This window comes from Acomys russatus, chromosome 17 (genome assembly GCF_903995435.1).
Source record: "Acomys russatus chromosome 17, mAcoRus1.1, whole genome shotgun sequence".
Taxonomy (NCBI): domain Eukaryota; kingdom Metazoa; phylum Chordata; class Mammalia; order Rodentia; family Muridae; genus Acomys; species Acomys russatus.
In genome coordinates this window covers 8567424-8582842 of record NC_067153.1, presented here as the reverse complement: position 1 = coordinate 8582842, position 15419 = coordinate 8567424, and the positions used below count along the sequence as shown (strand labels likewise).

The 15419-nt window shown below is 39.5% G+C and overlaps 1 protein-coding gene across 2 annotated transcripts in view; it reads right to left on the bottom strand.

Annotated features, from left to right (window-relative positions):
• LOC127201155 (oxidation resistance protein 1) overlaps positions 1-15419 on the bottom strand; it is a 65249-nt gene that overhangs the window by 41346 nt on the left and 8484 nt on the right. For both annotated transcript variants that reach the window (XM_051159528.1, XM_051159529.1), the window contains exons 2-5: positions 15215-15297; positions 11733-11840; positions 10711-10824; positions 1011-1163 (exon numbers count right to left, since the gene is read on the bottom strand). In XM_051159528.1, coding sequence (XP_051015485.1) covers positions 1011-1163; positions 10711-10824; positions 11733-11840; positions 15215-15297 — 458 coding nt within the window. The remainder of the gene's footprint in view (positions 1-1010; positions 1164-10710; positions 10825-11732; positions 11841-15214; positions 15298-15419) is intronic.

Here is a 15419-nt window from a genome sequence, read left to right as displayed (position 1 = left end):
AAGATTATCTAGAGATTCTGGGTCAGGAAATGTCACTCAATAGTAAATTAAGCCTAATGGAAACAAGGACATCCTCTGACCACATGGGGACCAATCAGAAATGAGTTAACAGAAAGATACCTACAGCTTGGTAGTGGTGCATGCCTTCAGTTCCAACACAAGGAGGCAGAGGCAGGTGGATCTGAGTTCAAGGCAAGCCTGGTCTACAGAGAGAGTTCTAGGACAGCCAGGGATACACAGAGAAACCTTATGCCAAAAACCGAGAGAAAGGAGAGAGGAGAGAGGGGAGAGAGGGAGGGACGGATGGAGGGAGGGATAGAGGGAGGGAGGCAGGGAGGGAGGGAGGAATGAAGGAAAGGGGAGAGAGGAGAGAGAGAGAGAGGGAGGGACGGAGGGAGGGAGACAGAGAGGAGAGAGAGACAGGGAGAGAGAGAGAAGGGGGGGGAAGGGACGGAGGGAGGGAGAGAGAGAGAGAGGGGAGGGACGGAGGGAGGGAGGGAGAGAGAGAGAGAGAGAGAGGGAGAGAGATTGATTTACAGCAACCCTACATAGTTGGAAACATATCAGAGCACTTCAAAAGGTAATGTACTTGCCCACAGTAGGAGTGTTTATTCCTATGATAATAGATTAAATGAACATGCCTCCAATACTTTCTACCATATAGTATATATTTACTAAAGATGAGTTATCTTTCAATTCCTGCGTTATGTCAACTTTTCCAAAGCTAGCACTCCTGCTATAATCAATGAATCAATTGTATTTTGAAGATGTATTTAATTTCCTAGGAAAAATCATTTCATGTGCTCTGTGCTAATGGATTTTTTATTGCCCATTACCTTAATAATTGCCACAGATAATCAGACTCTACGTCATGGGCAAGGTCCATCCTACCTCACGCACACAGCTATCAACCTTGTGCAGACCCTCAGGAGTAGCTGCCATGACTGGCTTTCGTAGTTCAGTAGAAACTGAACCATGATGAAGGCCCACCCGACGACATCGCTCGGTACCTGGCCATTGGTGATATATCTGCAATTGATTTTAAGAAATTTCTCAGTAAATGCTTCTTCTTCCTCAGATGTTGAAGATACAACTCTTGCAGGCCGGATCCCACTAACAGTAGATGAAGGAGGTGCTTCTTTTGGATGGACTACATCGGGAGTCTAAGCAAAGCAAAGTCAAATACAAAGCGTGCCTTAGGAAACTAAGTGCAAACACTGTGAACAGCAAACAAATGACTGTCGCCACATTAACATAAATACCCCAATGTCATTTCAATCACGATTTTAAATACAGCATAAACTTCCATTTTGAATGCTTATAGTGCAAGGATGCATACATATCTATACATTCACACACACACACAGAGAGAGAGAGAGAGAGAGAGAGAGAGAGAGAGAGAGAATTAAAATCTAAGTGGTTTGTATCCCTCCAAGCTCAACACACATGCTGCGCTGCTTGAGAACTAAACCACTGTTTTGACAACACAAGGCAGCACCCATGAGATGCCAGAGCTCAGAGAAGACAGAGCTGGCCCGTGATATCTAGTACATAGCAAGCAAGATGACGTACTTAACAGAAGAGTATTTTTCAGCTTTTTTTTTTCTTTCTGTAGTTTTCAACTGTGTCTATGGCTGTGTGTGTGTGTGTGTGTGTGGTACACATGCAAGTTTGCAGGTACGTGGACATACGTGTGTGCACATGTGTTACTTGTCTGTGTGGAGATCTGAGGATGATGTTCTGCCCTGAATCATTCTCTCCTGCTTTTCCGTCTGATTCACTGGGGACGCACCCCTCACTCAAACCCAAAGCTCAGACATGTGTGGCCAAACAAGTAAGATGAAGCTGAGATTGTAGGCCTGATTTGCTGAGGCACAACTAGTGCACTACGGCACACTTTCCCTTCAAACATTCCACCAGATGACGGGTACAATGTTCCACCCCCAAAAAGTACATGATCTGGGACCATCAGCAGTTCAATTACTCCTAAATTATAGATTCACTATCTTCTATGAGTATTTATATATACAATGAAACCATGTTAATCACAGAACATATATTTCAAAACATATTGTTAAAAGCTCTTAAATGAAGGTGAACCTCAGTGAGCTGTGGCTCAACTCTTACAATTTGGCATCTTTAACAACCCCAGTATCTCAATGTAATCCTATTAAAAAGAATAGAGGAGTTAGCTTAGCAAAGGAGACGATTTCTTTCTGAAAGAGTCAACGTTATTCAGAGAATCATGACCAGACTTTAGCACAACTTCCATACTCAAGAACCACTCAGGATGTATCATCTCTATGTGGAGAGCTTGTCTGAGCAGAGTCTGGCCCTTGATGCATCTTCTGAAGACCACTAGTGGGCTTTCTGGTAGTTCTCTGTAATTTTGCTTAGCAACAAGGATCAGGAAGGTACTTGACTAGAAATACAGCTACCTAGCCAGCATCAGCATCGTCCCAAACATTCTACTGTGAAAAGCCAAAGGTTTATAGTGAGTGCAATCTCTCCACGTCCTTTTCCTTTTCCCTAGGCTGTACTGTGTCCATGCTATTACAGGGGTTGGGGTGGAGCGGGGGACTTCAACACACTCTCTAGTACGTGTAGGTAAAACACAGGACTTCTGAGAAAGAAAAGCCACAGTACAGATAAAACAGATGAAAACAACATGTATTATTTCACCCAATATATACATGGCATATACATTTAAAAATATTCAATAAAATATTTTTATCTCTTTCTGTAAGTTATATTTACTTACAGATTATCTCATTTGTATTTTACTTAGAACCAAGAAGTTGAGAAAGCTTTAAAACAAGATGTAGAATGACATTGGAAAATTAATTTTTTTTTCTTTAGATAAAAAAGTAAGGTGCAATTGTAAGGGACTCATGTTGGCTTTAGATCAGACTGAGCTTTTCATCAGTTTAAAGGGAGAACACATTTCCTGGGATTATAATTACACCACTTTCCCCTTTCTTTTCTTCTCTCCACCTTCTCCTATGCTCTTTCCCTTTCAAATTCATGCCCCTTTTCAATTGTTGTTACATATACTTGTATATATGTGTGTGCATATATATTTCTAAATACATAAACACACAGGGCTGTGACTTTTCTTTCTCAGAAGTCCTGTGTTTTACCTACATGTTACTAGAGAGCGTGTTGAAGTCCTCCACTCCACCCCGACCATTGTAAGAGCATGGACACAGTACAGCCTAGGCGACAGGAAAAGGATATGGAGAGACTGCACTTACTACAAACCTCCGTCTGTATGTTACTTGTAAGTATATTTCAGGGATGGCCATTTGGTATTGGATAACCAATCAGTGTGCTCTTCCCTGGTGAAGCTTATCTCTCCCACTCTCAGCATTCCTTAGTTGCCTGCAGTTCTTTCTCTAAGGTGGAGGCCTGGCTTTTTAAATTCTAATTACAGAATAAGGCTCCCACTCAAAATTCAGAAGAAAACTGTAATTTAGTAATTTATCCATTTGTGTGGTGTTGCACATATGGAAATCCCTTCTCTCTAAAGAACGGGTTTCCTAAAGCCTAAGCACAAAGTCCTATTGTAAAGTTGTTTAATCAGAAAGTAGCATGAGGTTTTATTCTGATGTACAAGGCCAAGATCTGACTGCAGCATATTACAGAGGCTTTGATTTCCCACACCTATAGTGCAGCTTAAAATGGTCTGTAACTCTAGTTTCAGGGGGCCTAATACCCTCTTCTAACCTCCGCAGGCACAGGCACATACAGGATGCACATGTATACATGCATATAGATACAAAAATACTTTACAGTAAAGGTAAATAAGTCTAAAATAAAAATGTAAATATATTTTAAAAGTATGACTCCCTAATAAATTGCTGATTTTAAAGTAAGTTGAAAAGTAACACATCTAACTGATGTAATTTATGCATTTATGATCTATAAGCATTCATTAAAATAAATTATAATAATTGGCTTAGATTTAATATAAAATGTATATATTCTGAGATTCAGATTTATGCTTAAAAGCATTTAAGTTAAAATTCTAATATATATTAATTAATACTCCTTAGTCTATGGCCATGCCAACAAGAATGCACCCAATCTCACCAGGTAATATAGACAAATATATTTTATGAGTAATATATTTTTTAAAAAATAGGGATTAATCTTTTTCACTCTGAGCATAAAAATAGATTAAACAAAACAGGAGAGGCTTTTGATCTAAGAATGACATGAGGAAGTGAACTCTTCAAACAGATGCAGTGTTGCGCTTTCACCCTGCTCTGGTGGATCCAGAGTTTGTAATCTGTGACTGTCTGCCGTTATCTGCAATCAATGTACAAGCAAGCACACAACTTCAAGATGCAAGATCACAGTGACAGAAAGATACAGATATGTCCTGCTTGAATTTAAACATAACAAGCATGTGCGCATGTGTGAGAAGTTAATCTTACTTCTGCATGCCTTTTATGCTTTAGTAAAGAGTATTTCCTCGATGCCTTTAAACATTCCTAGTACTTCCCCAAACAGAAACTAAGCTAAAGTCCTTGTTTTGTTAGAAGTAAAAGTGATTAAAATATATGATAAACATTAAAGTTAAGATACTTTATAACATTAGGTAATGACTATGTCTCCCAAAGGATGCAGTGAATTTCCAACTCCCAGGACTCCCAAATGGGGCCTTGACAGGGAAATGGGCCTCTTTTGGTTTAATTAGTTTATCTAAGGGCACGTGGAAGCAGAGGAGCCCTGAAACTAGATAGCAGGGAGAAGCAGGCCATGGAAATCAAAGGCAGAACCTGGAGTGATATATTCCTGCCAAAGAATTCTATGATGCGCTAGCAAACATTAGCGCTTAGTGCTTGCTAGATAAGCAGAAGACGGACCCGCTGTTCCTAGAGGAGGTAATGGTCCTGGAAACCACTAGAACTGAGGCTTCTGGCTTCCAGAATTGGAGGACGGTAAACTTCTGTTGTTATAAATACTCAATTTGTTGTCTTATATTGGACAAACACCAGAAAACTAACAGTATCACTGAGTAAAATTTAAATAACTTAGAAAGAGCACATTAAGCAGCCCACAGGGGCTACTCTTCTAGGACTATGTGTCAGTTGTCACCACCTAAGTCAAGAGGCTCTCAACAGCGTGTAAAGTGCTCAGGGAGGAGCTGGAGAGCTGGCTCAGAGGTTAAGGGCACCCACTGCTCCTCCAGAGGTTCTGAGTTCAATTCCCAGCAACCACACCATGGTTCACAACCATCTATAATGTGATCTGATGCCCTTGTCTGGCCTGCAGGTGCACATGCAGGCAGAGCAATGTATACATAACAATAATAAATAAATAAATTAAAAAAAAAAGAGAGAGAGAGAGAGCTCAGGGAGATCTGCTAGCCTCCCTGGGCACACACATGCGTGTGCAGACAATCAAACGCATAAGTAACCAAGGAGACAATCCTTAACAGCCTTAGCTACTGTGAGTTCGGAAAGAAAAGGCATTACTTCTGTTGTCTCCATACAGTTTTAACCATCCTTCTGAATCGTCCGCCAACTATACCATCATTTTTATTTGATTGAGAAAAATTTTGTCTTTCACTTTTTACCTCTATGAATGCTCTGGTTTCTACAAGCTGGACAGATATTTTAATCTTAAATCATATGTCACAGCTGCACAGTATTGGCTCTTGTTAGTTCACATGTGGATACTTAAGGCAACACTCAAGGTGGCATGGTGACTTAAGAAAGAATGTCCCCCCAGAGGTGCATATACCTGAGTGCTTAGTCACCAGGGATTAGCATTATTTGAAAGGATTGGGATTGGCAGGTGTGGCCTTGTTAGAGGAAGTATATCACTGTAAGTGGTCTTCGAGGTTTCAAAAGCCCATGCCATGTCTAGCATCTTTCTCTCTGCCTGTGGATCGGAATGTAGCTGTCAACTGCTTCTCCAGCACCGTGCCTTCCATGCCTGCTGCCAAGCTTCCTACCATGATGATAATGGACTAAGCCTCTGACACTATCAAGACCCCAATTAAATGCTTCCCTTTAGAAGAGGCGCAGTGACCATGTTGTTGTCCCTTCACAGCAACAGAACGGTGGTTAAGGCAGGTGGCTAATCCAACACAGGATCTAGACCTAGATGGTCAGGTGTGACCCTGACCTGTGTCACCTAGTACCTGGGACTTGATTCTGTCCTTAAAGAGGATCTTTATTTATTTATTTATTTATTTATTTATTTATTTATATGGTTTTTCGAGACAGGATTTCTCTGTGTAGTCTTGGCTGTCCTGGACTTTGTAGATCAGGGTGGCCTCAAAATCACAGTGATCTGCCTGCCTCTACCTTCCAAGTGCTGGGATTAAAGGTGGGCGCTTCCAGGCCTGGCTTAAAGGGGATATTGTAAGTACTGCAAATGAAAGCTCTGTGGTTTTGAGGTGAAAGTGAGGGGCAAGTAGTAGTAAGTATGAGGTAGTAGTAACAACAGCAACACAACCAGATGACTGGTAACTACTCTGAGTATGCTTGTACCTGCTGCTACCTCTGCTTTTTCCTCTTTTAGGACTGTTGAGGTCTTTCCTAGGATCTCTTAATATTTTTAAAGCTATTTTTCCCTTAGTATGCTGCACTTCTATTCTCATTGCACTGCTACCCAAATGGTCTGCTCTGTTTTATACTGACTATATTATGAAGTATTTTATGTTAAGCAAACAATAACTATTAGCATACTCAATCTTTATGTAAATATGCTTCAGCATTACCCCATCTGCCCACATTATTAATTAAACATTTTCCCATTTTCACCATATAGTTTTAACCTTCAATAGCACCATCATACTGCAGAATGATAGACAGACTGCCTAGAATGCCTCAATGATAGATGATAGCCTGGAAGTGTAAACCAAATAAGCCCTGTGCCCTCTAACCTGAGTGTTTTATCGTAGCAACACACCAACGCCAAAGAAGAAATGGTAGAAAGTGGTAGCTGTTTCCATATTCACTAACAATGGCTAAGTATTATTTCTCTTCCAGGATGAAATTATTTACTGAATTGAGTGATCAATTTCCAGTATAAAGCAGTAATTAACATAGAACATAGGTCATGGACCCAAACTGAGTAACCCTAGATGCAAATTAGTTAATATATTCTCTATAATTTCTTCCTCTGTACAACAGATATAATAATGGATTGGTACACACACACACACACACACACACACACACACACACACACACACACACACACACACACACACACACACACCCCACCCTTATTTAAAAAAGTCAACACCACCAACCAAACCCATTTACTGAGCAGTAATACACAAAGTTAACAAGAAACTGAGTGGCTCTAAGACAATTGGGTAATGGAAATTTTTCCAAGGGTGAGAATGGCATACACCAGTCTAAGGTGAACAACAGCAGATTTTATGACCTATTCCTAAAGAGGCAAGGGAAAACAGACGGCCAGTCAGGAGACCAGTGAGGGTCTCAGGGAAGGGTGGTCTGGCGAGAGGATAAAGGATGTGGGTATTTCATGTTTACTTCAGATGGAGGGAGTCAGGAAAACAACGCTGTCAGTTAGGTCTCATTTCTTCCCTCTCAACATACCCACACCAACAGGAGAAAAGTGGGAAAGTGTCACAAAGTTGCAGTCAAGTCAGAGGTACGCACAGTGAGCCCAAGGGACATAGACAAAGATGCAGAGGACTAGTGCTTCTTAGATCTGAGGTAAGCAACAAACGAGAACTCGTTAGTACTTGGGGTTTCTGGGCATATAGTTCAGCTGGTAGGGTACTTGCCTAGAATGCATTAAGCCCTGAGTTCAATCTCAGGCACCCATAAAACCAGGCACAGTGGCATACACCTGCAATCCCAGGACTGGGTATGGGGCAGGGTGGGAGGGTGGAAAGAAGAGAATCAGAAACTAAGCTGGCGACACAGCACTTCCAAGAATAGACAGGGGCTCATGAGAAGATTTTAAACAATAACAAAACAATCAAATAAATATACTTGTAACTTAACACAGTAAATTCTAGCTCCTTTCACCAGTTTCATTCTATAGTTTCCTGTTTCTCCAATTCACATGTAAATAAAAATTAATAGTTTAAAAATTCAAAGATAATATTTCTATGTGAAGTAAATTACTTTAAAATATAAATGAAAACATATAATAACAATGTTGTAAACATAACATTTTAGCCTACACAAAACTGAACATTCAGGAAGCTGACCGATGTTTATTTGAAATACTGACTGACAATTTCTGCAATAAACATATAGTAGAAATACTTAGACATTCTTTAATGTGATGCTGCTACACACTGTATTTAATCAAATATAATATTACTTTTTATAAAAATATATATTAGGAAAAATATAACAGTTTATGGGCAAACAGTACTTATAATGCAAAAGTGTAATCTACTGTGATATACAAAATTACAGTACGGTTAGGGAGTTACTTACAGGGCTTTGTTATTCACCCCATTTTAAGCTTACATAGCAAAGTATAGATGATCATCCCCACATGGGAGGGAATTGTGTGTGCCTGCGTGCGTGTTCTCTCTCTCTCTCTCTCTCTCTCTCTCTCTCTCTCTCTCTCTCTCTCTCTCTCTCTCTCTCCCTCTCCCTCCTTCCCTCCCTCCCTCCCTCCCTCATTCTCTCCCTCCCTCTCTTTGGTAGAAAGATGCAGTCTGAAGGGAATCCCACAGGTTTTTAGTTAGAAAAGGTGTTGCAATTCACTCCATATAATTCGAGTTTAGGGCTAAAAGCCCAATCTAAATACACCTCCAATTACACTCACCTTTATTATTTTTCCTTCTGTTTCAAACTTGGCACACCCTCACCAAAAGGTAGAAACGTTTTCCAAATTATTATTGTGTTATTAGTTAATATATCCACCATTAAACTTTCACTCTCATCCATGAGAATAGATATAATGCCGATTGAGCTCTCTCAATCTCAAAATCTGAACCGGAATCCAAAATGTTCTCCATAGTGAAGGTACAGGCAGCCAAGTCCACAGGTGAGCTTGGGTAACAGGCTGCTCCTGAAGCCGGCACACCAGCGGCCCGTGTCCACAGTGTAGTGGATAGAATTCTGTGTTTGCGATTGCGTCTAGTCCCAAGGTTTCCATCTCTCATCTCTCTCACTTTACCCATTCCTTTCTCCCTTCCACACTCTTGTCACACACAAACACACACACACACACACACACACACACACACACACACACACTTATGCGGATATTTCTAAAATGTGAAACACCGTGGTTGAATCTTTTTCTGGAGAAGGGTACTCAAACTCTCTCCATACTTTCTCCATGTGACACCACAGGATAAAGTACTGTTTCCATATTTGTATAGACAAGAAACCCAACAAATAAACATTTGAAAAAGACTCCACTTCTCTCACACGCACAATAAAATGTCCCAGGACAGGGGTAAAATAATCATCAATGTGACAATTTACCACAGGCACACCCAGGGTGGGGGGAGCTGGCGTGCGGGATGCCTGTGTGAAGGGGTGTCTCTGCATACCCCACTATTAGTGCGGCACCAGCAGGGAGCCGATTCCTAGCTGGATCTTGGTATTGTTACTCTTCTGATCTATCACTGGCCTTCTATTTTGTAAACATCCTCCTCATCCACCTAGTGGCCAAAGTGGAGATGACAACCAATGGCTGGGCAGGAAAAGGGAAGGCAGAACTTCCTTACAGAAAGATGTCTGCAGAAGAAGCAAGGGACACAGGATTTGCCAGTGTGACATGGGAAGGAACAAACATACTGGGGCTGAGAGAAGTAAAGAATTAGCCACGTGGCAGTCATGGGCTAGCACAGTAGGGATGAGCTAGCTGAGTCTGCTTTTAAATATTAATAAGTCTCCATGTCTTTACTTAATGGTTGCTGGGTCCAAGGAAGTCCTGTTATACTACAGCTTAAATAATAGTGAGGGAAATTAATATATAACTTGTGTTTGATTATCAGTTTGCCATGTGAAACAAATTCCAAGTTCAAACTGGGACAGAAAACAAAAAGGTTTCTTTTCAAGGCCAAGAGATCACAGCAACCAACTTCCTAAAGACTAAGTCACCTAATGAAGGAGGAATTCTTTAATAAATAACCAGTAAACATTACAGAAATGGAAACTGTAATCAATATTAGTTTTTTGTTTTTGTTTTGTTTTTGTGATCAGTATTAGTTTATTTAGAAAAAGTGTTTTCGGAGAGACTTAAATTTTTAAATGCAACTTGATTTCTTAAAACCCATTCGTTTGTAAATCTAGCATACATAGAATATTCTCTCTGTACAAACGCTGAGTAAATTTACCCTATCATATTAATTCTGAAGGAATAGTTAGGATGACAAAGTCTTATTTTCAAAAGCAGTGCACCAAAATATGAGCTCAATTTAAAGAGTTCCAAGTACTACTAAGCAGTACTCTCATATATACCCTCCCTCACACATACACACAAATACAGAATCCAAAAATACTCAAATTGGATATGATTTTTATCTCATGCTTGTTAGGTATAATTCCATTAAAAAGTAAATTTCACTCGATAGTTCTAAGATAGAAATGATGAAACTCTTGGACATTAGTTCCAAGGTGTATCAATTCCAGCTAAGCACTTTAACAAACTAGAAGGACCTCCTGTAACTTTAACCATTGTCAAGTGGAATGCAACCCAGTGAGGGACACACAGACTGAGCACTGAAAAGGAGGCACTCACAGTGGTTTTGTCAAATTCTGCCTCGGATGATGTTGGTGACAGAGGACTGACCGGGCTTAGGGATGGGGAACTCTCCACACTGGAGACATACTCAGGATCGGGAACATACAGAACCTGGAAGAAAACGTTCATGTGGCTTCAGAAAAACAAATGCTAACGGCCAAGTCCTGCTCTATCAGCAAACATTACTTAATACTGATTTTTAGCGATAACAAGAAAGAGACTTCAGATTGACAGGGTAGAGCAGTGTCTTAAATATCATAAAAGTATGAACAAGAAATACTCTAAAATTAATTTTAAAATGGTTATTAAAACAAGCTATTGAGAAACAAAAACTCACAATTAGTGTAATTCTGTATTACAGTGCTCAATTAGTGCTCATCTGAAAGGCAGCTAGCTTAGCAATAACTAGAGAAATTAAATTTGTACATATTTCTTTGACCCAACAAATGTATATATAGGATTTGTGCTGTGAAATATATATAGTGGACACCTACAGGTGTTCACTATGACAGTGTTAACATTAACAAGACAGTAACACAACACTTACTGTGTGGCTACTCAAACAAAAATAAGTCAATGCTGTGCATCATTACAGACAGGGAAGGTTCTGAGAGCTCTCTACTTAAACAGAAAATTTTCTAGGGATCACAGACAAGCTTAAAGACCCTAACAAAATCCCCTGATAAAGGCTAGACTAATTCTGCAATATTCAATTTGTTGACTACAAAGCAAGTTTGAGTTGAAAGGAGAGCGTACCTTTAAAAACACTGGAATTCTGTCAATTTACATGAATTGCTTTTAAGTGTTTTAAAAATTCTTTAAGACTATATTTGAAACATAATTAGCATTACTTTCAGAAAGGAATTAATAGATATAACTGGTACTTTTATCTGGCCAACATAATTTGTTCCCAGGACACAAAGAATTATTCTCATATTTTCTACATTGTTAACTATGTAAAAATGAATATATCTTACCTAATGACTTTAAGCATCAACACATTTAAATAATGACAATACCTGTCCAGTGACGACTGCTCGGGAGAATAACTTATTTAACTGAACAAGTTCATTGGGTGTGGTATCAAATTTCAGGGCTATGCTATTCAAAGAATCCCTTGATTCAACCTGTTAAAAACAAAACAACAAGTTGCTTTCATCAGTTAAAAAAAAAGAAACATAAAAGACTTGAGTGATTATACAATAGGAACACATTTGAGAACAGTCATATTTGATACATAAATAGTAATTTTTTGAGAAAAGTCAAGAAACATCACGTTCTACAATGATCTCAACCTACAGAGACAGAGAAGGTATATGTTAAAATAAATGCCTGCTTTACCACAGTCCATACTAGCCAACGACTCAAGCAGTTTCCAGACACAAAGTAAGAACTTGAAAGCCTGCTCACTTAGCAAAGGCACTGGAAGGTCTGAGGTGGAGAGTGGCTCACGGGCTAGGGGCCTGCTCTGGGGGAGGACCAGCATTTGGCTCTCTGTCCCAAGCCAGCCAGCTCACAACAGCCTGTGACTCCAGCCTCATGGATCTGAGTGAACACGCCTCGTGCGCACATGCCCTCACCACACACGTGCTAGAAGCCGAAGGGAAACCCAGTGTGGTAGGTGGGTGGAAGAGCACAGCTGCAAGTTCATAAACAGGACATGGCAACAGAAAATGCAAGTGTCTCAGGAAGCCAGGAACAGGGAAGAACAAAATCTGGGCTATCGTCATGAAGCTGCGGAGAACACATTAGAGGGGAGAGGAAGATCTTAAGGAAAAGGAAAGAGAGGGCAGATAGGCTGCGTGGGACATAAAGACATGACAGGGAAGATTTGAGGGAGGAAAGGAACTAGGTAGGAGACGGTAAAGGGTGCATGGGGAAGAGCACCCAACTAGAACACAACCCAACGACACCCATGTATGGACGTTCCCCAATGAAGCTCATTATTTTGCAGGTCATTTGAAAATTTAATAAAATGTAAAAGAAGGAAGAATGGATGATAAAGAGGAGCAAAAAGAAAATGTCAATTGAATTAGTAATTGAAAAATATATCAGTAGAAGGATATACTAAATTATCAAAACTGATCGTGTGTAACAGTATGTGCGTGTATGAATGTGCATGTAGTTTGTAGACACATATGTATACATGCGTCTGTACACATGTGGACATGGATGGGCAAAGGACAGAGGTCAATGGCCAGTGTCTTCTTTGATCGCTTCTCCAGCATATATCCTGAGATGGAGTCTTCTGCTGATGTTTAAGCTTATTGATTAAACTATGCTAGCTGGACGCAAGCTCCAGGGAGCTGCCTGTCTCCATCTGCCTTCTGCTGAGACTACATGCACACATTGGGGCCAGGCTTTTTACACGGGTCTAAGCATCTGAACGAAATCCCCGTGTTTGCAAGGGGGACCCTCAGTTTGCAACTGAGCCATCTCCCAGACAGTCTACATCTGTATCATTTTTATGGCCCACTTTAAGTCCCATTTAAGGGGCTGGAGAGATGGCTCGGTGGTTAAGGGCACTACCTGCTCTTCCAGAGGACCTAAGTTCAATTCCTGGCAACTACATGGTGGCTCACACCCATCTATATGGAGATCTGATGCCGTCTTCTGGCATTCATGAGTGAATACATGAAGATAGAGCACTCATATACATTAAAAAAAAATAAATCTTAAATCCCATTTAAAGTGATTTTATGACTAAAACTGTAGTTAGTGTGTATGTGTGATCTGATTTTAGCTTTTAGGCTATATAAAATATATTGATAAGCTTTATACCATATAAGGTAGTATTAGGCATATACTTAAGCTATATAACACATATTTTTCAAACGGCTTGTCTACGTTCCTGGAACTCTTAGATTCAAACAACCCTGCCTTGCTGAGGACTGCAGTTGTATACAACTCTACCAAGTATGAAGTGTAAGTGTTTTAAGGTATGCTGAGATATAAAAAGTTTATCTTAAGAGAAATAATATGGAAATACATACTACAGTCAATACAAAGTCATGTTAAGCGATGATCTGATAGACATCATTAAGCATTTTATAGATTATAGTAAAAATAGAAAATAAAACAACAATATCTTACCTAGCTTTGAAATTTACGTTTCTTTTATAATTTGACATTCGTAATAAAAAAAAAAAGAAAAAAAACCTAAAAATGACCTGTTAGATGTTTTTATATGATTTCTGGTCGATACGTGAGTTTTAAGGAGTCAATCATAAAGAAATAAAATTTTTTCCAGCTTTTTAATGGCCTCTCTTCACTCCACAATAAATGTTTTTTTTCTTTTCCTTCTTTTTTCTTTTTTGGTTTTCTGAGACAGGGTTTCCCTGTGTAGCCTTGGCTGTCTTGGACTCACTTTGTAGACCAGGATGGCCTTGAACTCACAGTGATCTGCCTGCTTCTGCCTCCCGAGTGCTAGGATTAAAGGTGTGTGCTGCCTATGTGCTTATTTATTACATGCCAAGAATGGCAAATTCCTAAATTTAAAATCAGTAAAATTGTATAGTTCATTATCATGACATCAAAAACTATATCATACACATCTTTACAGCATAAAGATATATTATGTCTCAAATCTTATGCTTTTGTAACCACGCAAGAATATACTAATTGTATTATTTAACCTTTTACTATCTGAACACATTTTTCACCTCAACCATGCAGGCACAAACATGTATAATTTAGAGTTGTAATGGCTTCAAAATCCAATTCTTTTGATAGTAGTTAATTCAAATGTACCTAAATATGTAGTTTCTAGCCCTTTGAAAATGTTTAATATGGTGCATGCGCGTGTGTGTGTGTGTGTGTGTGTGTGTGTGTGTGTGTGTGTGTGTGTGCGTGCGTGTGTTCTATATAATACTAAGTAACAGTTATGGTAGAAAAACACCAAGTAACAAAATTAATCTGAATTAATATATTTGTTTTACAATGTTTAGCACCGTCTAAGTCATGTTTACGTTCAGCCCTTTAAAGTGAAATGCCACACTCCAAAATTAGTTTGTCACTTCAGCTGCCCACAGTATCCAAAAATGAGAAACACCCCATAGACATCTGACAGTTTTTCTCAAGAATAGAAAACACCCTGCTTTCACAGCTGAGGAAGCTCTGCACTCAGCTTAGCTTGTAAGGGTCCCACCTGTCACTAGCACTAACATTAGCCCCAATGGGAAGCCGATTGAGAGCACATTTTAAAAAAGTAAATAGTAAATAGTTTCCTAAAGGCCTGATTTAATAAAATTATTGCAGCATAGGAACTCTGACTCTAAATTATCATCAATATTAAATTTAATTTGCCAGAATACCTGTCTTTGTAGAACACAGTAAGAAAAATGAATCACAAAATGCAATTAAGAATGGGAGGATTATTATTAAGGAAAGTTGCATGAAAGGAGCCAAAGTTTTAAGACGAGGCAGTGAACAATCCTTCACTTATCTGCAGTCAAACAGAAAACACCGTTAGTAAGATTGTTACAAAGATAAAGGAACTTACAGTGTACTCGATAGTTCCTTTAGGCTTCTGAAAGGACATCCTCCTTCCATCTTTCTTGTCTAAGGTCTTCTTTTGGCCAGTATCTAAGAAAAGGAAAGCAACCCGCTGTGACATGCATTTCCCTTTGAGAGTGACACCAACAAGTACAGGAGGAGCTCACAGCCAGACGTAAAGTTTCCTAACTTAGAGAGGCGCTGTTATTATT